The sequence below is a fragment of the Leiobunum rupestre genome, chromosome 2, assembly GCF_980474605.1.
Source record: "Leiobunum rupestre chromosome 2, qqLeiRupe1.1.hap1, whole genome shotgun sequence".
Taxonomy (NCBI): Eukaryota; Metazoa; Arthropoda; class Arachnida; order Opiliones; family Sclerosomatidae; genus Leiobunum; species Leiobunum rupestre.
Window position 1 is genome coordinate 37,285,181 of NC_143385.1, and position 26,134 is coordinate 37,311,314.

The following is a 26,134-nucleotide window of genomic DNA, read 5'->3' on the forward strand; positions in this document are numbered from 1 at the left end:
AACAAAAATTATTAAAAACCCACTGGCTAGGTCGCGTCACTGGTGGCAATAACTTCTTTGATGGCATTTTTGCTCGAATGTTAGCTACTCGGACTGAATTTACCCATTGCTGAAGTTTCATACCCGTAAGACTATCCCACCAACTCTTAGTTACTGAAATAAGGTGAAAGTTAAATAATTATGTTAGAATTTTTCGTATTGCCTTTTAGTGCTTCGCGTTTTCAGCCAAACCTTTCCAACAGCCATATCTCATTGGTCCTAGAGAGATAATAGTTGCACTTTTCAAATATCAATCGACCATGCTGAATTCAAAAATTCAGGTTTCAGGGTTGTTACTCGGTTATTTTAGGACGTTACAAATTTGAATTTAAGTTTTTTCCCCTGGAGGTTCGGCTTTTGCTTAGAAAAAGCTGTATCGAATGATAGATATTTTTAAAATAAAATCCATGCAGTTGGTTTCATCGTTCTACCTTATCCGGTTTTCGAGAAACATGGATTTTAGAGGGGAAAAGTCACCAGTCGAAGACTTTTCAAACAGAGTGTACTAACAAGAAGCAAAAACCTTACCATCAACAAAGCACAGAGAGTCACTTGCCTAAACGACAGCTCGTATATCAATAAACTTTAAATAAACGCCTTTGCATTAATACAACTATAGGTCGATAAGAAAACCCGTAAATAAATAACAAAAAACTAACCCACAGGTTCTACCCTTTAACCCTCTTATCTCTGCTGACTGCGCTAAAACAAGATTTGACATTTTGACCTTTAAAATGTCATACGTAAAAAATATAGACTTTAAAAACCATTAATATACTCTTACACTAAGCTGAGTTTATAATTTTCAAAGAAGCGAAATATATATCGGTGGTTCTGTGGTAGAACATTCGCCAAACCAAACCGCACCTACCGCAAATTTCTCCGTTAACGCTCACCGTCAGACAGTGGCGTAAATAGCCCCGAGAACTAGGGGACCCCCAAACGTTTATAATTAGGTTCGGTGCTATTTAAAAGGGCTCCGAATCGTTTTTCGTGGGGGGGGGGGGCGAGTTCCTAGTTACGCCACTGCACCTTTAATCTGCAAAAATGGTTTTTCGACTTTGCTCCGGTAACGCGTTTTGGACTTTGCCCCGGTATCGCGTTCGCAGCCCACAGACAGACACACACACACACACACCCACCCAGACAGACAGACACGATGATTGTATGTCCCCTCCTAGGGGACATAGGCTGATAAATAAGGAATATTTCTAAACTGGACCAGGCTGTGGTCAGTAGAGCCTACGTAGTTTTATTAAAAAACTGGCCACTGCAACCTTTTTATATAGGAAATTCTCTGAATCGTGATGATTGATTGTTCACCGAAATATTCCTAGCCCTTGCTCAAAGATATTAATTCACCGAAGCGGGGTTAGATGTCGACAAAATGCGAGTCGTGGCCTTTCGTGGCGTGAATTAAATATGAGAGAGGGGTTACATACGGGGAAAAGAAATAAAAGAAAAATGGGGGAGATTCGTATTCAGAATGGAAACCCTTTGTCGTTAATCAATCATAAAATCTTTATTTAACACTTAATTTTATAAAAACACAAAAATACAAAAATTAACAAAATTGCAGGGGGAACTGAGTGGATAATCTTACTTTGCTTCTAGTGATGGTTAGGTCATCTCTACTATGGTTTTTTTAGCTTTTTCCAACATAAGAGGGGGAATTTAAATACACGAAACGGAATGAACTCTCAACCTCGTTGCTTTAAACTTTACAAGGAACGAAGCCCATTGAGGTAGTTAAGTTTGAAGGTGACCAGTGAAGGCGGCACGGGGGGGGGCGATAACTAGGGGCCCCCAAACGTTTATGAATAAAATCGGTGCTATTTAAAAGGACCCCGAGTCGTTTTTCGCGGGGGGGGAGTTCCAAGTTTCGGCACTGGGAACCGAATAAAAATGAAGCACTTCGCGTTATTTTCGTTTGAGGTGACAAAAGATGAAACCTCTTGCTATATTTTAGTTTCATGTAACAAAAAATGAAGCACCTTGAGTTATTTTAGTTTGAGGTGGAAAAGATGAAGCACCTTGCGTTACTTAGATTGAGGTGCTAAAAGATGAAGCACCTTGCGTTATTTTAGTTTCAGGTGACTAAAGATAAAGCACCTTGCGTTATTTTAGTTTCAGGTGGCAAAAGATTAATCACCTTGCGTTATTTCAGTTTCATGTACAAAAAGATGAACCACCTGGTGTTCTTTTACTTTGAGGTGGCGAAAGTTGAAACACCTTGCGTTGTTTCAGTTTGAGGTGATTAGATATGAATCACCTTGTGTTATTTTAGATTAAAAAGATTTTCACTTACCTCATATGACCTTTTTTCAACCACTGAAATAGACGAATTTGTGAGGAACTAAACCAGTTTCACAAACGATATAATAAATTATCAAAAAAGTTCAATATGAGAAGGAATTGTGGTTTCGTAAAGGGAGTATAGCCTTAGCGGCGAGGGGCAGGTCACTTCCATTTTGGGTGCGTCTTAATCATAGTAAAATGATTAAATCAGGGTAATCGTGATTAAATCAAGGTAATCAAGATTAAAAAATCTAATCACGATTTAAACGAGATTTAATCATTCTAATCATGATCTAATCTTTTTAATCAGGATTTAATCATTTAAACGAGATTAAATTATTCTAATTATGATCCAATCTTTTTAATTAGATTTAATCAATATAATCGGTCGAATCGATAATTTTTCATTAAAATCAAAACTAAAGTACGATTTAATCATACTAATCACGATATAATTTTTTAATCAGGATTTAATCATTTTAAACAGATTAAATCATTTTAATCAGATTTAACCATTTTAAACAGATTAAATCATTTTAATCAGATTTAATCATTTAATCATGATTAAATCAGATTTAAACATTCTAATCATGATTAAACGTGATTTAATCGCCTTAATCGTGATTAAAATGAATTTAATCAAATTAATCACGATTAAAATGAATTTAATCAAAATAATCACGATTAAATCGGATTTAAGCTTTTGAGGGGTGCGTCGTTAATCAAGGAAGTGACCTAGCTGCCCTCGCTTAGCGGGAAGGTCTAACTTCTGCGAATACTAAATCGCGCCACATTTTCTGGTAACCGTAGTATTCAAGTGAGCGTCGTCCATCTTTTTGCGTCGCCGGTGTTTTGACAACGGCAGCCAGCAAATTAATTTGAAACTAATTGTTATGTTGTATAATCGACGTAGTTTATGTCCCACTCTCTTTTTATTTGTGGAAAATGACTTTTAAACAGTGACTATTTTCCGGAGGGTTCGCTGAACGCAGACCCCTCTATCGGTCGAATTTCTTTAGGGGTTCAAAACTCCATCCTCTATGATTCTTTAAATTACCCCCTCTTCCAAATTTAAAATTTTTTCGTTTTTCCTTGGTTCCCAACTCCATTCGTTTTAAATTCAACAAATATTCCCTTTTTAACCCTATTTACCGTATTTTTTTTTGGGGGGGGGGGTCAAGCGCACTCTCTACTCTCTTCATTAGCAGTTCCGCGATTTTTTCAAGTAGTTTTGACTATTGGACTGCAGCTATTTACAAGTCTGCGATGGATATATAGCATTAGACATTCCAAATGTATACCTTTGTAATTGACTAACCGCACGTTGGTGGTGAGGTCTACCCTAAACTATTTGGAGTATAATATAATAATTGAATATAAATAATATAATTTGATTGTAATGAATTCGTTAGTTTATCGTGGGTGGAACCCGTTTTCGTTGCCATGGTTTATGCGGGCCATGGGGTCACAGGTTGTTATTTTTTTAGGTTCTTTTTTTGCGAAAAAGCCGATTTCCAAAATATTTTTGCCATCCGATGAACAGTTTTTGAGATATGAGGCATTGAAATTTTTTTAAAAATGTCTTAAATTACCTGGACCCCTGAAATTAGCAAGTAAATATTTAAAAAAAAACACAATTATCTCATTTCAATGGAACAAACCTTAATTGAATGACATTTTCGTGCACGTTCCATAAATAAGTTCACAAATATTGTACATTTGACCCTTTTCCTCTTTAATATATTCTAAAATCTTTGACTTTTGACCTTTGCCCTTAACCTAGGTTATTTTTTATTTTAATTATTTATTTCGAATTCCCTGGATGTATGTCAGTAGAAAATGCTAGAATGCCAGCCGGGAGTAGTGGCGTACTCCTGTAATCCCAAAAGTCTGGAAGGCAGAGTTTGTGGATGGCCGTGTGAGGACGACCACCAATCCCCTAATTAACGAGCTATTTCAACAGTCATATTTTGACCACTTACCCATGAGTATGTCTATGGAGCTTTAGGCTCGGAGCACGGTGTGCGCTTAATCACAAGGGGCGTAAATATTCAGGCTCTAGTTCCAATATATCCTGATAGGTGGCGTGGCTTCTCATAACGTTTTTGAATTTTGAGCTCTGATCGCACTAGCTAAATAATTAAAAAAACAATCATAGCCCACTGGCAAAGCCAGTCTTTTTTATTACGCCAATCGAAATATTATCTTAAACGCAAAAAATTGTTATTGTACGACGCAAATTACCATCTTTAGTTGTGATTCTGACCTTTCTGACGCTTACGTCCAAATTTTAAAATATATAAATATAAAGCAAATGCTTATTGCTCTTCAATCTTTATGTAGTTAAGAGTCACAATTAAGTTCAACTTAGAATAAAACAAAAATTATGATGAAAAAAAAACACATTTTATACTAACGGGAAAACCTAGTGTAATAGATAAATTAATTTAAGCTTACCTTTTCGACATAATGTCTCCAACAACAATTGGAAGCACCACTTAGAGCGAGCCAACAGAATTAAAGATGCCGTGAAATAGGCGCGAAGATTCAAATACCTAGCCATTTCAGTTATGAGAAGCAGCGCGCCAAGCGCTGAAATTCTGCAACTTAAAATCCTAGAGGAAAAATAAAAATAAAAAGCGCGCACTGGCCTGTATTAATTTGATTTCGGAAGCACCGATCAGTTTAGGGAAAGGTGTAAAAAATCAGAACAATGACAACGCTTACATTGGGATTCTAGCATATTTTTGTATTTTACATTCGGGATTGTAACGTGTGGGACAATTTCAGTCCGCTCGTCCACCTGATTAATCAGGGCGAGATATGTGTAACGGCCAGGTCAACGGGGGGATACGTGGGGACAGGGGTGGGGACACCCGTGGCAGAATATTCCGACCACCCGTTAATTGGGCGATTGGTGGTCGTCCTCACACGGCCATCCACAAACTCTGCCTCCCAGACGTTTGGGATTACAGGAGTACGCCACTACTCCCGGCTGGCATTCTAGTATTTTCTACTGAAATACATCCAGGGAATTCGAAATAAATAATTAAAATAAAAAAGAACCTAGGTTTAGGGCAAAGGTCAAAAGTGAAAGATTTTAAACTATATTAAAGAGGAAAAGGGTCAAATGTGCAATATGTGTGAACTTATTTATGGAACGTGCACGAAAATGTCATTCAATTAAGGTTTGTTCCATTGAAATGAGATAATTGTTTTTTCTTTAAATATTTACTTGCTAATTTCAGGGGTCCAGGTAATTTAAGACATTTTTAAAAAAAAATTTCAATGCCTCATATCTCAAAAACTGTTCATCGGATGGCAAAAATATTTTGGAAATCGGCTTTTTCGCAAAAAAGAACCTAAAAAATAACGGTAAAATGGAACAATAGCCCCGCCACCCCCTTTGCCCCCCTTTCTCAACCCCTCTTAAAGTACTTTTTAAGGAGATTCTAATGGTGCGAAAATTATTCCCCGCAAAGCATTATTTAAAAAGTTAATTAAAAAATGCCCAAAGACTATACCTTGGCGGCTGACGGCGCCGCGCACTCGTGTTGGATGAGGTAGGACTGATGACGTGGACGATTCTTTAAATTCCTAGAGTTTAACACTTTTTGGATAACGTAGGACTGATGCCGAAAAAGGAGAAGGCTGAAATGCAAAACAGTACTAACTTTTAAGGGTTGGGATTTTCCCCCGTATTTCAACGCATTTAAGGCTTTTTTAATCATACTATGTCATATTATATGTCTTCTGTGTGATGTTGACTTATACAACGTCGAATGTATTCTAAGTAATGGCGCCTGACGGCGCCGCGCACTCACTTCGCTCGAGCGCTGGGGGCGTGCGGCGCCTCCCCAACCCCATACTAAAAAAGCTATGGGCCATCTATAACGCAACCTAGAGGACAGCACCAAGCCTGACGCATCAAGTATCGCCAACCCGATATTAATACAACTAACCTAATAATATAAATAACCTAACCTATTTTCCCCACCAAAACCCCTAAAATTCGTTGAAATACCGCGAAAATACCGAAAATAGTAAGTTAGTAATGTTTTGCATGTCCACATTTTTCTTTTTCGTCATCAGCCCCACGTTATCCAAAACGCATTAAAATCTAGGAATTTAAAGAATCGTCAGCGTTGCCAGACGTACCATAATTATTGTACAAAACAATAATTTTAGCTAAAAATTTTGGTCGTACCATAATTTTAGGCTTGTACAATATTGTACGCTTATTTACAATAATTTTAAAGTTAAATTGTGTACCATAATTTCAATAATTTTAGTTTAAGATGTTTTTTCATGTATCGTCAGTTTTTTATTTGATTATGGCAGTTCGGAGAACTTTGGCTTCGGCCTCGCCCATAGATCTAAGATGTAGATATATTTTGTTCGAAGACTCGCATTCCTATTTTAAAAATTTATATTTGTAGTTTTTTAAATATGTGCAATAAATTTTGGAATACTTATACTTCAGCGTTATAGTGTAAAATAAGTATAATGCTTGTTTTCCACTGGCGCATAACATAATAATAATAATAATAATAATAATAATCAGCTAGGCTAATACCCAAGGCACCACCTTAGGCCTAAGTCGTCAAGCGACTTTTGAAGCCATTAATTCAGGTGGCCGGGTTACAATGCGTAGGAGGGTGGTGGCAAGCCCTGCATGCCACGTGTTCGAGCCAACAGCTCCCTACACTAACTATTACCGTTAACCTCAACAAGTTTTTATGGAAGGGGAAACCGAAGATCTCGGGGGAAAACCCCTTAAACCAGTGGGGAGAGAACTTGCAAACTCAACGCAGAAGGAGTAGTTCCGAGTTTTCATCCAGTGCCACAAGCTGGGATCGAACCCGGCTCCTCTTGCTGCGAGGTGAAAGTGCTAACCACTCCGCCACCCCACTTCGCGCTAGTGGAAAACAAGCTTAACGTAGATAGCTGAAATTTCAATATTTACTCTATTTTATTTTTGAATTTCCCGCGGCTAACGCTAAAATTGGCCGTGTGAGAATTGCAATAATTTCTCCCAAGAATCAATAATTTTTAAGCAAGAATACAATAATTTCGTTTTTTAAGTCTGGCAACGCTGAGAATCGTTGAATACGGTTTGGGAAATGTTTCTTTCCTACCTATATAGTAGCAAAGATAATCTAGAGATAGTAGCCCGCCGTCATTTTAATCCTTTAACCAAAGCTTTGTTTCGGGCACCGTCATTTTAATCCTTAGACCCCACGTCTACTACAGCAGCATATTTCGAAAATATTGTGGTCCTACTGGCGCTATCAGCATATTTCTCGAATATTGCAGTCCTACTGGCGCTATCAGCATATTTCTCGAATATTGCAGTCCTACTGGCTCCATTACCACTCCCAATAAATAAAGAAAGGCTGATTTTCGACCGGGAAAAAACGGCGCGACGGCGAGCTCTTTTCGCCGCGGAGTGAATTCTACGCCCCGAACCGTTCGGTTCGTACATCTTTAAATTAGAATATCTTTAAAATTAATTATTTGCGGCGTATAATTTTTGCACCATTAGATTCCCCTTAATAAGTACGTTGGTATGGTGTAACTAAAAAGTGGAAACTAGGTGGCGGGGCTATTGTTCAAAATAGCCAAAATAACAACCTGTGACCCCATGGCCCGCATAAACCATGGCAACGAAAACGGGTTCCACCCATGATAAACTAACGAATTCATTACAATCAAATTATATTATTTATATTCAATTATTATATTATACTCCAAATAGTTTAGGGTAGACCTCACCACCAACGTGCGGTTAGTCAATTACAAAGGTATATATTTGGAATGTCTAATGCTATATATCCATCGCAGACTTGTAAATAGCTGCAGTCCAATAGTCAAAACTACTTGAAAAAATCGCGGAACTGCTAATGAAGAGAGTAGAGAGTGCGCTTGACCCCCCCCCCCAAAAAAATACGGTAAATAGGGTTAAAAAGGGAATATTTGTTGAATTTAAAATGAATGGAGTTGGGAACCAAGGAAAAACGAAATTTTTGAAATTTGGAAGAGGGGGTAATTTAAAGAATCATAGAGGATGGAGTTTTGAACCCCTAAAGAAATTCGACCGATAGAGGGGTCTGCGTTCAGCGAACCCTCCGGAAAATAGTCACTGTTTAAAAGTCATTTTCCACAAATAAAAAGAGAGTGGGACATAAACTACGTCGATTATACAACGTAACAATTAGTTTCAAATTAATTTGCTGGCTGCCGTTGTCAAAACACCGGCGACGCAAAAAGATGGACGACGCTCACTTGAATACTACGGTTACCAGAAAATGTGGCGCGATTTAGTATTCACAGAAGTTAGACCTTCCCGCTAAGCGAGGGCAGCTAGGTCACTTCCTTGATTAACGACGCACCCCTCAAACGCTTAAAACCGATTTAATCATGATTATTTTGATTAAATTCAATTTAATCACGATTAAGGCGATTAAATCACGTTTAATCATGATTAGAATGTTTAAATCTGATTAAAATGATTTAATCTGTTTAAAATGATTAAATCCTGATTAAAAAAATTATATCGTGATTAAATCGTACTTTAGTTTTGATTTTAATGAAAAATTCTCGATTCGACCGATTATATTGATTAAATCTAATTAAAATGATTAAATCTAATTAAAATGATTAAATCTACTTAAAAAGATTAGATCATAATTAGAATGATTTAATCTCGTTTAAATGATTAAATCCTGATTAAAAAGATCAGATCATGATTAGAATGATTAAATCTCGTTTAAATCGTGATTAGATTTTCTAATCGTGATTAGATTTTCTAATCGTGATTAGATTTTCTAATCTTGATTAGATTTTTTAATCTTGATTACCTTGATTTAATCATTTTACTATGATTAAGACGCACCCAAAATGGAAGTGACCTGCCCCTCGCCGCTAAGGCTATACTCCCTTTACGAAACCACAATTTCTTCTCATATTGAACATTTTTGATAATTTATTATATCGTTTGTGAAACTGGTCTAGTTCCTCACAAATTCGTCTATTTCAGTGGTTGAAAAAAGGTCAAATGAGGTAAGTGAAAATCTTTTTCATTCTAATCACCTCAAACGAAAATAACGCTAGGTGCTTCATTTTTATTCGGTTCCCAGTGGCGTCACTTGGAACTCCGGTGCCCTCCCCCCCCGCGAAAAACGACTCGGGGCCCTTTTAAATAGCACCGATTTTATTCATAAACGTTTGGGGGCCCCTTTTTATCCCCCCCCCCCCCAGCGCCGCCTTCACTGGTCACCTTCAAACTTAACTACCTCAATGGACTTCGTTCCTTGTAAAGTTTAAAGCAACGCAGGGGCAGATAATGCAGGTTAAAGTTGTCGTCAACTTAAAAATTCCGATCCCCTCCGCGTGGTTGTGAACTAGTTTTAAAAATAAATCGATATACGAGAGGCAAACTGGCAAGTGGTCTGAATAGTTTGAATTTTGGCGCGCTTCAGCGCCATTGGGCTGACTCTCTTCGTATACTGTTTAATCCATCAGCTGATCTCTCATTTTTCGGAGTACATGTGCGCGCCTAGCCAGACTTTCTGTCGGCAGGTTTTTTATCCCTAAAATTCGGTGAATGGCCACCGCGAAAGGCAGAAAATTGCGTCAATTCCGGCAGTGTTTCATTAGGTTGGAGAGCGTCGTCGGACTAACAGGATTGTTATTAGATGTCTAACCCGAATTTAAGATTTTTTGTGCAATCGAATTACGGCTTCTACGACTCGTTCGTCAATTTCGATTCCCGGAGAGACCGCGCCAGGGAAAGATAGCCGAAAATATAATGTCAACCGCTACGCGTTTAATGATTTTAGGCCGAAACGTTTTTCTTGGGATCCGTCGGAATAAGAAGCAGTGGTCATTTGTCTCTTCCGTCAACAGAACAGTGGCCACGGATGCTCGACCTACTTACGAAGTTGGAATTATTGGGGCGCCCATTTCCAAAGGACAGGTACGTTGAACCAAATTATATTTTATGACGTGTCAATTGATCTTAGTAAATAGAATTAAATATACATTAGAGTACTTGCGAATGAAGATTGAAAATGTATCGAAATATGAGAGATCTAAAATAATGTAGAAAACAATTATACGGACATCCAAAGGCTACTTCTTTTTAAATAAAAAATAATAGTTGTTATCGGGTGTTTGGTATCAAAGTTGACATTATGCTTTTATCTGAATAATCTTCGGTTAATGCTATTTGTTAGGAAAAAGCTTATATAAAAAAATTAAGAATTTAAAAAATTATTTAACGAACTCTATTATTAAAATATTATTTATAAGCATAGATAAAAAATACGGTTAATACGAAAAACAAAAGTTGGTTTACAAGACAATTTCAGTTCTTCTTACATTTTATCAGATATATGTACTTAACAAATGTCCGACATTTTAGATAAAAAATAATTAATTAATATTCATATTAATATTTTAACAATTTTGCAGATTAAAATTTTTCTATTCTATAATCTACATTTTTATCCATTTGTAATACTGTTTTTATTCAGTTAGGGATATTTAATTATTTAAACAGTTTTGATTAAATAAATAAAAGAAAATTCCACTGTTAAAGAGCCACATAACCGTTTGAAAAATGTCTGAATTTCTGTTGGTGCCACCCTACTGTCACATGAAATATTTCCTAACTTCCCAAAATACATCATTATATAGCCCCACCCTCCAAATTTAAACGATTATGTGGTCCTTTATATTACCTGAAATAATACAGTTAAAGGCCTAGGTTTTCTTCTGCCTGTCCCCCTTTAAATTAGGCCAAAATGTCCAGCGGTTGGCCTACCACCAGGGTATTTGTGCTCCACTAAGTTAATTTCAAGGGGGACAGGCAGAAAAAAACCTAGGCCTTTAAGGCTAAAAGAGGCAGTAAAGGTTCAAGTAAACAACATGTTAGAAAAATCTTCCCAATAATATATTTTGAAATATCAATGACGAAAAGATAAACATGATACGACCTTGGCTGCGTTCAACAACTATAAAATCGTTGGATAATCCGATACTTCTGATTGCGTTACCGTTTGGTCCTATTATACTTATCGTGACGAAAATGGTTGTTGAACGCCAAAACGCTCCAATTTCGTTAAAAATGAATCAATCAAAATGGCGGCAAGAAGAAATCTTCTACATGGCCATTCATCAACCATACGTTTATTACACGTATCGGAAAAACCGGCTCGTGTAAAAGGTTTTTCTGATGTACTTCCGATATCAAAGCAAAATTCGTTCCACAACTGTTACGGTTTTTCTGATGTATAATTGCGAATGAAACAAAAAGTTGTTGAACGCAGCACCTATTTTTCAGCGCCATTACCGCCATTTCCATTTTAGGCGGGGATTATGGAAAATTCTTCCCGTGTCTTTACAATCATCCTACAGCTGCTTCTGATAGAGTGCTTTCTTTCTTATGAGTATGAAGAGGCTAGAAGGGTTTTCTTACAGATTTTAAATATATAGATACGACTGCGAAACCCTACTCATTTATCAGATAACTTTTCTAAAACCAACCATTGTAAGCAGTGAAATAGCGATATCCCAACGTTGTGGTATTATTCCATTTATACATTTCCTACACTTTTGAAAATATTCTATTTACGTGGGTCATCTTAGCTATATTAATAAAATCGACCATCTGGCTGGTTAGTTAGAAAATACCAATTTATAGGGTATATTCGTTATTGTACCATTTATACAACCTACTAGCAGCCATAGTAGCAGTGTGGATCCTACAAAGTCTTTACTTGAAATTCATAAAAATTCTATATGGTCTCCCCCCCTCCCATTCTGAAATTTAAAACTGGTATTAATTTCTAAAAAATTGGAAAAAGTTTATCATTCCTAAATATATTTATTCAAATAATATAACAGGCGATGATTTTATTTATTGAATATGACGGAAGGATAATCAATACCAAATTCGGCCTATAACCCCTGTTAAATGATAATTCATCTATTCATAAGAAATATGTATTTTTGTAAAGGGAATATGAATTTCCATGTTTTCTGGTGGATCAACTTATTTCACATTTCTAGCACTTGGTTTAACAAAAGTTAGGGATGATTCGCGCGAGTTACTCTAAAACAATTCGTTTGACGACGATTTTAGGATTAAGTTCATACCTTCTTTAGCTGTTTCTAACAACGAAACGGCTGATAAATAGTTCCCCCGAAACGTTAAAATAAAAAAAAATTGTTATCATTATTGTTTTATTAATTATTATTAATATAGTAAAATGATATTTGCGGGCCGACCTTTTTCAGTTCTTTTCGGTGTCAAACAATATATTTAACTCAACTCTATCAGTGTAATCGCTCGTCTAGTGGACTATATTTGTAGCGGAGGATCCTTGGAAAAGTTTACAGCTGACATTTATTTCGCGTCAAAGCCGAAGTTCTAACTTCCAAACAAAAATTCCTATTTTTATCTCGCTTGTGGACCCACGAATGTGTAAATTCCAAGAAAATGGATCAGTGTGAATTTATCGATGATTGAAACGCAAATATATTTCCAAAGTCGTGTTTAGACTATACGGAGAACTAATAAAATATTCGTTTAAGGTAACTTTTTGCACCCTCCCCCCCCCCCCCCCCAATGTAGGCCAAATTGGGTCCCTAAAATCCGTGGCTTTATGCGTAAAATTGCCTTTGCGTATCCTCTAGCTATTGTTTTTATTAGAATTTTCCGCCGTCATATTAATAATATAAGGGGATTTAAGCCATTAGGGGAACCACCGCCAAAAACCCAAATTCCGTCATTGGATTTCCTTAACATGGTCCAGTGGTGTGACAGAAAAAATTTAAGGAGAGTCCGTTTGACACCGAAGAGAAAACTAGCTGAAGGCTAAAAGCCAGACTTATTCGCAATTTGGGCAATTCGAGCCGTTTCTTAATTTGGGCAGTTTGGCCATTTATTTTCAACTTGCGTGGTTTGACCCTTTTTGTCAACTTGGGCAGTTTGACCATTTTTTGTCAACTTGCGCGGTTTGACCATTTTTGTCAACTTGCGCGGTTTGGCCATTTTTTGTCAACTTGGGCAGTTTGGCCATTTTTTGTCAACTTGCGCGGTTTGACCATTTTTGTCAACTTGCGCGGTTTGACCATTTTTGTCAACTTGCGCGGTTTGATCATTTTTGTCAACTTGCGCGGTTTGATCATTTTTGTCAACTTGCGCGGTTTGACCATTTTTGTCAACTTGCGCGGTTTGACCATTTTTGTCAACTTGCGCGGTTTGACCATTTTTGTCAACTTGCGCGGTTTGACCATTTTTGTCAACTTGCGCGGTTTGACCATTTTTGTCAACTTGCGCGGTTTGACCATTTTTGTCAACTTGCGCGGTTTGACCATTTTTGTCAACTTGCGCGGTTTGACCATTTTTGTCAACTTGCGCGGTTTGACCATTTTTGTCAACTTGCGCGGTTTGACCATTTTTGTCAACTTGCGCGGTTTGACCATTTTTGTCAACTTGCGCGGTTTGACCATTTTTGTCAACTTGCGCGGTTTGACCATTTTTGTCAACTTGCGCGGTTTGACCATTTTTGTCAACTTGCGCGGTTTGACCATTTTTGTCAACTTGCGCGGTTTGACCATTTTTGTCAAATTATGCGCTTTAGAATTTTTGACAATTTACGCGGTTTAGAATCTTAGGCAATTTGCGCCCCTTGAGCATTATTCTCAATTTGGCCACCTCGAACAGTTCCTCTTTAGCGCTAATAACACTCGGTCATTGGCAAAAAGAATGATAAAAAACTGAAGAATATTTACTTTTATTTAGAGCATAGCGGCTGTGTTATTTTAGCTAAAATAACTGACGGACACCGTTTAGACTGCGACGTACGAAAGGAAGCCATCCTCAATAATTCTCTCTCGGAATATTTAAAATAAGGTCATTCTATCTCAAACCCTTTCTGGCTTAAAGATTTTTAATAAAATATCCCGAGTGTTTATTATTCAGTCCCGTTGAGTGCGGGACCCGGGGGTGAAGGCGAGGACCTAAAAATAACCGCAAGGTCTCCATCCGACGGAAGAAAACTCTCCCTCGACGACCGACTCGGAAAAAGTTTTTCTTGTTAATCTCTGCACACGCTGAGAAAGATCCGTGTTTGTAAATTTGGCCCAGGCCGCAGTTGCCTCGTTGTTTTTCCTTCGCAGATTTTATTTTGCCCTTAAATACTTCGCCACGTTTGCGGATTGTGACTCATTTCCATAATTGAATAATCTAATTACTTAACGGAATACGGGGCGCAAGTTTACGAAAATATTTTGATGTCGTGTTTCCACCAGGCCTGTTGGTCGACTAAGCGCGTTTTAAAGCGTTCAGAGATGGATAATGCCAGTTTTAGATCCTAGAAAAAAAATCGTCAATTGAAAATAGACGTTTTGGTTCTTTAGCCAAGCAGATTCGATGTCGTTATTGTTGCTAGTCGAGGGACATGCCAAAATTCGCGCGTTTTTGGTCGCGACCTTGAAGCTCCCAAAATAGCCATCCATAAAAATTCGTCGTAGTCCCTCAGTCGAAGCGCTCTACGTTCGAAATAGCTCTAATATTAAGGTAGTTCGAATTATGTCACATTTTTGTGACAAAATCAAGGGTAGTTCGCGTGGCACGAAGAGTTTGCCATCAACAGTCCTACGCAATATATACCCGTAATAATGGAATTTGAAGTGGCTCGATGACTTAGGCCTATGGTGGTGTCTTGGGTATAAGACTAGCTAATATAATTATTTTTAATATTGTTATTCATTCCGGAAAGGTATATCAGAGAGAATAAGTCCGGGCTCAGAAATTCGTAGAAAGAGCGTGTAGGAGTGTAGACGTAGCTTTATGGAAGGAAGACTAAACTTAGCCACGTTTCCCCTACATGTTTTTAATTTTTATAGGCTTAATCTTTCTAGTCAGCAATCGGGATTAAACGTTTTCCCATGAAGAAATAAAATCAATTTTAAATGAAAATCTCTTTAAGGAATATTTGCTTTCAAATTTTATAACTGTTATTCCCGGTGTGCTTCGAAAATTGTCATGAGCATAAAAATGATACGAAAAGACTAGAATTTTACAAAATTGACTGTATATGTCGTTGAAAAACGGGCGTAGACAGATGGGTTTCCTTGTACAAACCTGGCTTTTTTCAGCCCTGATCGACCCGCCTCTGAACATTTACATAGTCTGACCACCCTAGACAAATATCTAGGTACACCACTGATATAAAATGTGAAGAAATACAGAAAAACCAACGTTTTGGGTGGAAAACTATAGCTTTATTTGGGCGGTACTATGGTCGATACGCTTTTCAAGCGAAAGTAAAACTTAAAATTCAAGTTTTATTTTCGTCTGGAGGCCCTATCGTCGTAATGTACTGCGTTATAAAATAAAAACTAAAGCTTAAGCTCAAGGTTGAAAAGTGTTTAATAAAATGTTTGTAAAATGTTGTAAATAAACATTTAGAAAAGCACCAATTTGTTTAAAACTTCATAAACAGTGCCTACATAATATAGAGTAGTTTAAATAGATTTTAATTTATCTTGTTAAATTTTATAAGTTTTTAAAAAAATTCAGTTTCTTTAGTTTGTTTCAGAAACCATTTAAAGTAATGATTAGTGTTTTAAACATTGGATGTCATTATCCATTAAAAAGTACTTTCAACGTCACTGCGAGAACCATAATGCAAATTGGTCTAAAACTTGTGATCCTAAAGCTAGCCAACTAAACAGACGCGGTGATAGGATGTGTGGTCTCCTGTTTTTATTTGTACCCTTTAGAAGGGTTTTGGATCCCTTATTATTTCTTAAGCTAGCAAAATGGTTATTCAACCTTATATATATTTTCCGTGCATGCCATGACCTACCTGACTATTCTGTGTTCTTAGAGCATTGCTATTTCGATCAAATCAGGGGCGTAGTCGCGTAGAATCGTGGAGATAGCGAGAAAACCCAAATCCTAAAACATTTTTTTAAACCAAGAAACTCATCAAGCGAATTTTAAAGTCATTAATTTAGGTGGCCGGCTTATAATGCCTAGGAGTGTCGTGGCGAGCCCTTCATGCCACGCCAGCCATCAGTTCCCTTAACTGTTTTCAGGGTAATAATAATAATCAGCTAGGCACCACCTCAGGCCCAAGTCATCTAGCGACTTTTAATTCCTTAAACAGCAACAGGTGGCCGGGTTGCAATGCGTAGGAGGGTGGTGACAAGCCCTTCATGCCACGCCAGCCAACAGCTCCCTACACTAACAATTACCGTTATTGCCACCGTCTTCACTTTTATTCTTACGCCCCGATAACCTTTCACCTGGAAAATAAAACCAAAATTCTAAATTTATAAAATCGTAACTTTTAAGTATTTTCCTAATGAATATTAAAAATTGTCAAACTTTGATTTGTTAATTTTCTTATTAAATTTTAGATTTTTATTTCTTAATATTTAAAATATCACAAGTAAACACGCTTTGAAAGTTGTAGATCTTTGGAGACAGCTTCTGATTTTATAAGGTTTTTTTTGCAGCCACGAAATGGTGTTGACAGAGGACCGGATTGGATTCGAGACGGTGGATTGATACCTTCCTTACAAGATATCGGTGAGTGGTTTAGACGGTAAAAGATACTTCAACAATCGGTGTTCCCTTTGTTGTTACCCGACTAATAAAATTCTTCTGAGTATTTGCATGAAATACCAAATCAAGAATGCCTTTATTTCTACTTAGGGAGAATGACTATGATTAGATGCTTTTTAGCTTTGCTCTTAAAGTAAGCTCCTTTCCCTAAAAAAATCAAATCAGTCCGGGATCTGACTTACGTCTTCCGATGCGATTCCCCCCGCTCATGCCAAATACCTTCAAGAAAAAGGGATTTAAGATAAAAAAAAACTAAACACTCTTTCGACAAATCAATTAAAATTTTCTTATTTAAAAAATAATTGACTGTCTATGAACCATAGATAAAAAATGATATAAATTCCCATACATTCCATTTTAGGAGTCTAAGAGCACCTTATTTATTTAAATTTGATATTATAATAAGTAGCTTAGTAATAAGTAGTACAAAACATACATATTTTATCAATACTAATTTCATACTAATAGTCTGTTTAAAAACAGAACAATTAAATCAAAACGTGGCTATTAACTAACTTTTCACAGGGTGTTACTTGTCTTTGGAATTTATAATCAAAGTTTACGATAAAACGTCTCTGCGCTTTTCAAAATTTAATATAAAGAAATATGATATTTATTTATATGTTCTTACCAGATTTTGTTGTGTAACCCAAAAAATAAACAATATTTCAATAAATGACTCTAAAGGGTCAAACACCCTTAGAGAACTCCGGAATGTTTTTTCTCAATGCACTTGTAAGACTGGCAAATCTCAACGACATGGTGTGTTCACCCTAAATAGCCAAAAAGGGGATTAAAAAATCCCGTAGCTCCACCTCTTCCGTATCCGGTGACCGCCAATAATTTGTTTAGTAATTATCCAGAAGCTCGAGCGGTAAACTAGCAAAATTCAAAAGCTGTTGCAGCCACTCTAATTAAATCGCTTTTTCGTGTTGTGCTTGTTTTGATGTCTTTCCCACGCAGACAAAATACATGGGAGAAACCTGTTAGCTTTGACCATGGCTGCCATTTTGGGAGCCGATGTGTTTAATATAGGATGAAGTCGTGTCACATGTCAGTGCTATTAATAGATAATCAATTAATCATTTTATAAAGTCATAATGAATTTCAAGTAGTTTTGCTCCTGCTATGATAGCAGATTTGACCAATTAAATTTTGGGCATTTTTCCTGCCTATAGCTAGTTCGTATTGGAAACATAAATGTTTAGGGTTTAGTAAATACGCTTATATAGTTCAGAATGTCGGAATTGACAAGTTTGCGTATACAGACAAGAGAGGCAATGGTTTTTTATTATACAATTTTAGGTTTGACCGTTACTGATTACGGAAATTTGTCTTTTGAGGAGCCGAACAGCGACCAGCCGTATGGCCGAGTTTTGAATCCCCATTACGTCGGAGCTGCCTTGAAGAAAGTAAGCGTACTTCATCTCGATAGTGCATCGTCTGTGGTCTGTTTTCCGTCAAACATCTCGTTTATCTGCGAAACCTAACACCACCACGAATTATTCCTCTGTCAATGCCGGATAAGATAACCGTAAAACCAGAAGTACATAAACTACCTCTTATGAGATTAGTATTCGTCTCCCAATACTGCTAATGTTCGGTTTCCTCTTCCCGTAAAAACTATGGAGGTTAAGAGTAATAATTAGTGTAGGGACTTGTTTTCTTGCCTGACATGAATTAATCGCTTTAAGAGTCGCTATATGACTGTGGTCTAAGGTGGTGCCTAGCTGATAATTATTATTATTTTTACATCCCTATAAATTTTAACTTTTCATTTTACATCGTTAATCGTAGTACATGTTGAACCGTGGTGAGGTGTACATGTATCATTAAAATGTGTGGATACTTCTTTCGTAAGAGGTATTTTTTAAACTTCGGATGAACGTTGTGTTTAGATATAGATAGATAAATATTTGAAGCATGAAATAAAAAAAACGAATACTCAAAAACCATTAGAAAATTGCAATTGCTGATTAATTGAAATAAATTGATATCGTACAGTCCCGATCAAAAGATTCTGGCCGTTTTCTCTTGCCAGCCATTTTGTTTTTGTATTACGTAGATAATGAAGTGAGAGCTTTTTGTAAAAAAATACCTTTACCAATACAAAATTCAGTGAATAATTATACGCTAGCACCATTAGGGCGCGAGCAAAACCGGAAATAGAAAAACGCCTCCAAAATGACACTGGTCACGAAAACATTAATAAAATATATCGCGCCTACGCTTGTTCGACGCGTGATAACACGCAGAAACATAGTCTAGTTAAATTATGCCAATAGAATTCCTACTTTTAAAGTTATTGAGGAAATAATGACGACGATAACATAAAAATTTAAAAATTAAATTTGTTTTCAACAATTATCATCTCTACAATACATACAGGACACATTTTTGGCGAGGCCAAGTCAAAAAACGACCAAACATACTGAAAATTTCATAATTAATCTATCAATGGTTTAATTTTTGTAAAGGTAACACGCTAATTAGGACCTGTTTGACCTTGCTCTAGCCTCTTCTCGGGCCCTTACCATTTTGGAAAAACATTGGCACCCTTAGCTTAATTCTACTCAGTCAGGAATCCTAACCTCTACTATGAATTCTTATCCTGTCGTATCGCGTATGGTAAGATCACTCTGACGGCTTTGGCCCCGCCTACGAGAAAAAAATCCCCTTTGCGTGCGTTTCCCTCTCACTTAGTGGTTTGTTAAGTTTATATAGTGACGTCAAAAAAGCCATCAGCCACATCGAGACGGAAATCTGCCACGATAAGCATCCCAAGTAGAGGTATGGAGTTCTGACTCAGCCTATTGGCTAATCTGCCACGGCCTGTTCATTATGGGTATTTTAACCCGAAACCCAGCACCAATAAATGGTAATTTATTAATTCAGGTTTTCATTCTTCATTTTATCCCTGAAAGGTGTCTGCTCAAATCGAGGCCATTCTTCGGGATGACGATAAGATGTGTCTTCTTCTGGGAGGAGACCACAGTCTGGGAGCAGCCAGCGTCCACGCCTTCAATCAGGTCTTTCCCGGGAACAGTTGCCACATTTGGGTAGATGCGCACGCTGATATTAACACTGCCCTCACATCCAACTCAGGTCTTCCTTCGTTAGACGCTGTTGTTATATCGATTATATGTTATCATATTTTTTTTCAGGTAATATTCACGGAATGCCTGTATCGTTTATTCTTAAAGAACTAGTCAATTACAATCCCGATATACCAGGATTTGAATGGATAACACCCTGGTAATTGCTTATTTCAAACTACATTTCCATAGACCCACTTCCAATTTTCTTACAGACATACAAACACGTTAAGTGAAGCCTTTCGAGGTCGGAATTTTATGCTATATTTCTACCAAAAGTGACATAAGACTTATGTCGCTTTTGTTTCTACTAGATGGCGCCAATTTAAACTTTTTGCCTATTGGGATTAAATTATTTTAAATTTAGTACAAAAATAAATTCTAACACTTTCTTAAGTTCTTTTATATGGAACAACAAGAAACTGAACTGAAAGTTCTATGTAAATAATTTAATGTTTCCACGGTTCAGACTTTGGCGCCATTAGAAAAATTTAAATATAGCATGTGTCGGTCAATAAACCGTTACTACACTGACGGATCACATTTAATTTTCGACCTTCTACATTTAAACGTACATGTTGCTGTTAATTTTTCAGTATAAATGCCAATCAAATTGCATATATTGGTCTACGGGACGTAGAACCTTTGGAACTGTAAGTCTTCAAATATTACTTTTAATATTTATTTTCTATTTGTTCATGCTTGAGTACTTTCAGGTATATTTTGAATAAACTCAATATAAAATATTTTACCATGAAGGACGTGGATAAACTCGGCATCCACAGAGTTGTAGAAGAAGTCTTCGACACGATCAATCCCAGGTAAAAATAAATTATTCAATATAAACATTATTTCAATTATCAGAAATCAAGATCAATCAATGATATTTATCTCTTTTATCGCGGAGTTAATTAATAATCTACTCTTAGTAAATATTGTGGAGTTATTAGCAAACAAATCTTTATGGCGGTTGATCGCTATTGGTTTGGTTTAATTTAATAATTTACTTTTAAAAACATATCGTGAAAAGTTATTAAAAGTGTTAGTCATATTTTTCAGCAAAGGGTTAAGCAATATATATATTTTTAAATAATGGAATCGAACTTCAAATATTATCTTTTTCCAAGCGGGGCAAATACTATCTTGAATTTTTAAATTAATTAGGTTGAATATTTTTAGGTTAGAAAGCCGAACAAGTTAACTGACAGAATACCAAATTGTACTTCGAATATGATGGAATATCCAGATATTTATCTAGCAAATTACTCTAAATTTTGCTACTTCTCACATACAATTCAAACAATTGATTAACTTGAAAGTTGACAGCTAACCATATTTTCAAATATTTAAGATAAGGACGTGATAAATGAACGTTGTGGCTCATATGTCTTATTAATAAATAATAAACAATAACAAAAAACAGTTAAGAAACGGCCATTGCAGCGCCACTCTCCTCGTCAATAGAGGAAGCTCCCGAACATGCATGCTATTCCCCGTTAATGGACTGGAAATTCAACAATCACTCTATTTGAAAATACGAAATATTTTCTACCCTCATTTTCAAATATTCGGCTATTAAGCGCTATTCGATTAAATCGAATATTCGTTTTGGTACTCGATCAAACTATTTGGTGTTGCTAAATATTCGGCACACCAATCTAAAGCTGCAGTTATTCTAAATTGATTCTGAAATGGTAATGAAGGCTAAATAACTTGGTCCCCTATAACAATACATGTATCTCAAATATTTTAATGGAATTGGATTATTTCAGGGGCGATAAAAACGTTCACGTGAGTTTCGACATTGACGCCATCGACAGCAGCATAGCACCCAGCACAGGAACGCCTGGTATGTACCCCAATTAAAATTCCCAATGGGTATTTTCGTGATAAACTCAAACTTTCTTTTCATTCCTTAAATTCCAGTGAAAGGTGGATTAACGAGAAGAGAAGCGTTGATTATAGGAGAAGAAATCTCCGCAACTGGTATAAAGACATACAATATATTTCTCCTTTAGTAATTTGTAAAGTATGACTGGAGAGCGAATGGTTTCTTTGCTGATGCAACTTGCTCTCTATAAGGCCAAAAAGCATTATATTTAAAATATTTGAAACATTTGATGAATAGTTTTTGAGATATTTAACATCGTATTAGAAATATTGGGCAACAATGCAAAATTTCATAATGGCCAATTCTATATTTATGCGACGAATAGTAAACTTGTCGTAGCAGCTTGACAGCTGGCCTTGTGGGCTGAAAACGGACCCCAATTAAGCGCATTAGGAGCAATAACTTTTGGTCTATGTAAAAATTTAAAATATCACCAATTTCACTATGGGCTTCACCGTTAAAACAGCATAGCCAATATCCTTCCAAGCAATTAGCTTTATCAGTTTACACAGAACACTCCTTCTATTAAGCAGACGAAAAAAAAAATATCCGCTACGGGGCTCTATGTAAACTCAAATGGATAATTATCCGATTTAACGGGCCAAAGGAGAAAATGATTATTTTGTTTATCTTTTTATTCAGTGGCAGATTAGCCAATAGGCTGTGTAGACTCAAGCCTTGGTGCTCGGATCTAGCCAAATGCTAATTATGCTAGTGGCCCATGACTAAGCAGAGGGAGCAAGGTACGGGGCCTTAATAAAGCTTACTATAATTTTAATGGTATTTATAAGTTCAACGATTGAAAAAAATTCTGAAATAATTCTGAAATTATTTTATAAAAATTCATTAAAATTAACATAACATTATAATTATCATTTCTGATAATTATTTAATAAGATATGATACTGTTTTACCAAATAATAATTTTAGGTTTTACTTAGTAAGACTTCAAAACCATATGACCGAAATTCAAAAGGTTGTAATAAAAATCGTTCGGGGATTTTGAAAAATAAAAATATTTTTTAAACATATAATATCTCAAAAACCCATTCATCGAACTTTAAAAACATTTCAATTTTTTTTCGCATTAACGCACCACGATCACAAAAGCTGGTTTATTTAGCAAACCTTAAAACTATCCATCAGAAAACTACAATGTTTTGTTTTAAGTATAATATGTATTTAATTGAGGCTGGTTTAGGCAGTAGCGTCGCCAGAGTTTAAGGTTTTGGGGGAGCTTAAGCCATTAGCCCTTTCCAGGGCATTCTGTTTTCAAAATTTTTCTTAAATTCCTTTAAGGTTTTAGAAAGGCAGTTTCCAAAATTAAAGGTAAATAATGAAAAATATTTTAAGAACAAAAAACTAATTTTATTCCTATTTTTTGTTAAAACAGTGTGTGAATTTAACTATCCCTAAAGTACCCGATGCATTATTATTTATAAATTAAGCAATTCTAACTTCCAAGTATTTCCTCACTTTTATGATTTTTGTAACGTACGATTTTCTGTTAAAATTCGTAAATTTTGTTAGGATCTTGAGTTTTTTTACGTGGATGAAGTGCCCCCTAAATCATTCTAGCGACGCCACTGATTTTTAAATGTGTGACTAAACGTAGCAGCTGTTTGAAAATCATCTCACAACGCCAATAATATTTTCAAGCGATAACGTAATCATCAATCAGTGGAAACTGTTGCTACGTTTAGTAAGCATGCTTCTTGGCCCAGGCCTTCCCTCTGCAGGCCCTTAAGGGACCCGAATCAAATTGCTCCCTGATATATTTATGTTTGGCTCGCGGTATCAACAGGTGTTTTGAGAGCGTTGGATTTAGTTGAAGTAAATCCTCTCCTGGGCAGTATGGAAGATGCTAAGAAGACCGTTGCCATGGCGATTGACGTCATTTCGACTTTCCTCAGCCAGAGCCGGCCCGGGCTGGCCATTCCGAAAGACGTCTCCCTCCCCAAACCCTAAGCCACCCCGTGCCGCCGCTTTGTTTTCCTTTTGGCTTTTAAAATTGCTATCGTTGGACGCACACGTTGTTTTGAAACTCGATGTTTTTTTACTTGTAAAGGGTGTATTGATTTTTATTCATTGTCCCTCTAGTTTTTCTTTTGATTGTAGGAACTTTTTAAAAATGTTTAATTTTTATTTCAAGCCACACAGTACCCTGACATTTTTGTTTTTAGTGTAATATTTTTCTATATTAAAGCTTTATTGAATAAAATATATTGTTTATTTTGTTACGCGAAAATTTTCTTTATTACACAAAAACGTGTTGTAGAATTTCGTTAAGTACTTTTTTTTCGCTCTCTTATTGCGGGGTCTTTTTTTCTCGTATTAATAACACCGAATGAAAAATGCTAGTAGTAACTTATTATAAAAAAGAAGAAAACTATCGTTGCTATAGCTTGTTTTATTTTGTCGAGTTCTTTTCTTGGCTTGTGTTTCGTTGGGAAAGCAAGGAGTATCTGCCGAAAACCCCCATTCAAAGTTTCTTCGACAGGATTAACGTTACAAATTTCAAAAGGTGGTGAAATAGTCTTTGACCAATTACCATCCTCCGTGTCCAGTTTCGCTTCATATGGCCATACAGACAGAAAGAAAGCTTGAGACCCCTTCGGATCAAGGAATGTGACCAGGAATTAAGATAGTAGTGCCTTTAGCCGTCCGCTCGCGCCACCTTTCTCTCTTTTCAATTTTTGTTTTGTACGCTGAGAAGCATATTTTAATAATTACACCCATTTAAATTTAACTTTATAGGGTGTTAACTCAAAAACGATACAAGGCCAATAAGTCCAAAAGTAATTTAGCTAGAAACGTGAAACTTTCAGCACACATAGAACGTGCCGGGGGTAACTTAACAACGGAAATTTCCATGACCTTGAACCATGTCTTCAAGGTCATTTAAAATTTATCTCGAGAACCATTAGAGATACAAAGTTGGTTTCAATTAGAAAAGTGTTCCCCGTCACACTTTAGATCTAAATAGCTTTAATAATACATAATTTTACCAATACCAAGTCTAGTAAATTTAGACAAAACAGGAAGGTCGTGATGAAAATATTGTACCAGAGACCAGGTTGAAGGGCTAATAACTCGCAAAATACTCATGCTAGAGTTTCAAGTTCCTAGCTGAAATATATTTGGAGTAATGGGCCTTGTATCGTTTTTGAGTTAAAGGGGCTCCAAAGTTCGGTCGCAAAATGTGTGTAAAGTCAGTAAAAAAAAGAAAATTGAGCATGCTTTTCCTTCCCCCCAACCCCTCATTCGGCCTTGGCAGAGGCGGGCAGAGTCAACCGTAAATTTCGCACTTTACTGACTTTACCCACATTTTGCCACCGAACTTTGGAGCCCCTTTAACACTCCCCGCGAAAATACTTTAGTATTTTCTTAAAATTTCATCCAATTATACATCCAATTCATGATATGTATATGATATTAATTTCCAAAGCATAGAAATATTTCACTTGGCGTTTTATTACATTATTTTTGCCTAATTTTCATAAACAAAAGCTAATCTTCCCATCTCACCCGAAATTTACTTCATCAATTGTTCCGGCTCATTTACACCATTACAACACAAGTACGTTTTCGGCCGGGAATTGATAAGAGCAACAGCTTCGGTTTCTTCGAGTGTCGTTTCCATTTCTGAGAACGTTAAGGCTGCAGCTGCTGCTCTGCCTAACATTTTCCGAAGAATATTTTTCGTGGTGTTAGTCATCCTTTTAAAATATACGCCTGTCAAAGGAGCCCTTTCTATTATAAACTTCAACCGAATATTTATGTTACCGAAAAATTTACGTACTTGATTGTCATTTATATTTTCCCACATTGAGATCAAATATACTTTTTCTCATTTATATGTCTTCGCATTGTCTAAATACCCAAGAGAAACGACACCCCGCCACGCGATCATACGACTCATAGCCATGATAAATTCTCACGTTGTCAATGTTGGGACTTTTTTCTAGATGACACGCGCGTAACGTTGCAAGTGAAGAGGCAGACCTATGTTTTTTCTTCTCCGTTTTTTTATGAAGAGTGGGCTAGCAAAACCCAACCCTACAGCTGGGAAGGCATCGCCTTCCGTTATCCTGTCCTTAGGCAGTAGACCGGTGGGGGCGTCGTGTGGTTTGGCGCTGTATCTTTTACAACGCTGACAGTGCC

The 26,134-nt window shown here is 36.5% G+C and overlaps 1 protein-coding gene across 2 annotated transcripts; it reads left to right on the top strand.

The window, feature by feature from the left end:
* Positions 1–9,894: 9,894 nt before the first annotated feature.
* LOC149957468 (arginase-1-like) lies at positions 9,895–24,193 on the top strand. 2 transcript variants are annotated; one of them, XM_090165563.1, is made up of 11 exons: positions 9,895–10,315; positions 16,876–16,948; positions 18,290–18,396; positions 19,909–20,089; positions 20,149–20,239; positions 20,676–20,732; positions 20,796–20,900; positions 21,852–21,928; positions 22,006–22,065; positions 23,270–23,299; positions 23,364–23,905. In XM_090165563.1, the coding sequence occupies exons 1-11, from the start codon at positions 10,148–10,150 to the stop codon at positions 23,384–23,386; spliced, it is 972 nt and encodes a 323-aa protein (XP_090021689.1). In that variant the 5' UTR covers positions 9,895–10,147; the 3' UTR covers positions 23,387–23,905. The 2 variants fall into 2 exon arrangements, with proteins under 2 accessions (XP_090021689.1, XP_090021688.1); XM_090165562.1 differs by lacking the exon at positions 23,270–23,299 and having other exon boundaries at positions 9,903–10,315; positions 23,775–24,193.
* Positions 24,194–26,134: the final 1,941 nt, after the last annotated feature.

What these genes read in the sequence shown, in the direction of transcription:
- LOC149957468 (XM_090165562.1), top strand. Translation starts at nt 10,148, where the DNA reads ATGTCAACCGCTACGCGTTTAATGATTTTAGGCCGAAACGTTTTTCTT. An exon ending in TTTGAATGGATAACACCCTG is followed by an intron (nt 20,240 to 20,675) that starts GTAATTGCTTAT and finishes TTAATTTTTCAG; the next exon opens with TATAAATGCCAATCAAATTG. An exon ending in GACGTAGAACCTTTGGAACT is followed by an intron (nt 20,733 to 20,795) that starts GTAAGTCTTCAA and finishes GAGTACTTTCAG; the next exon opens with GTATATTTTGAATAAACTCA.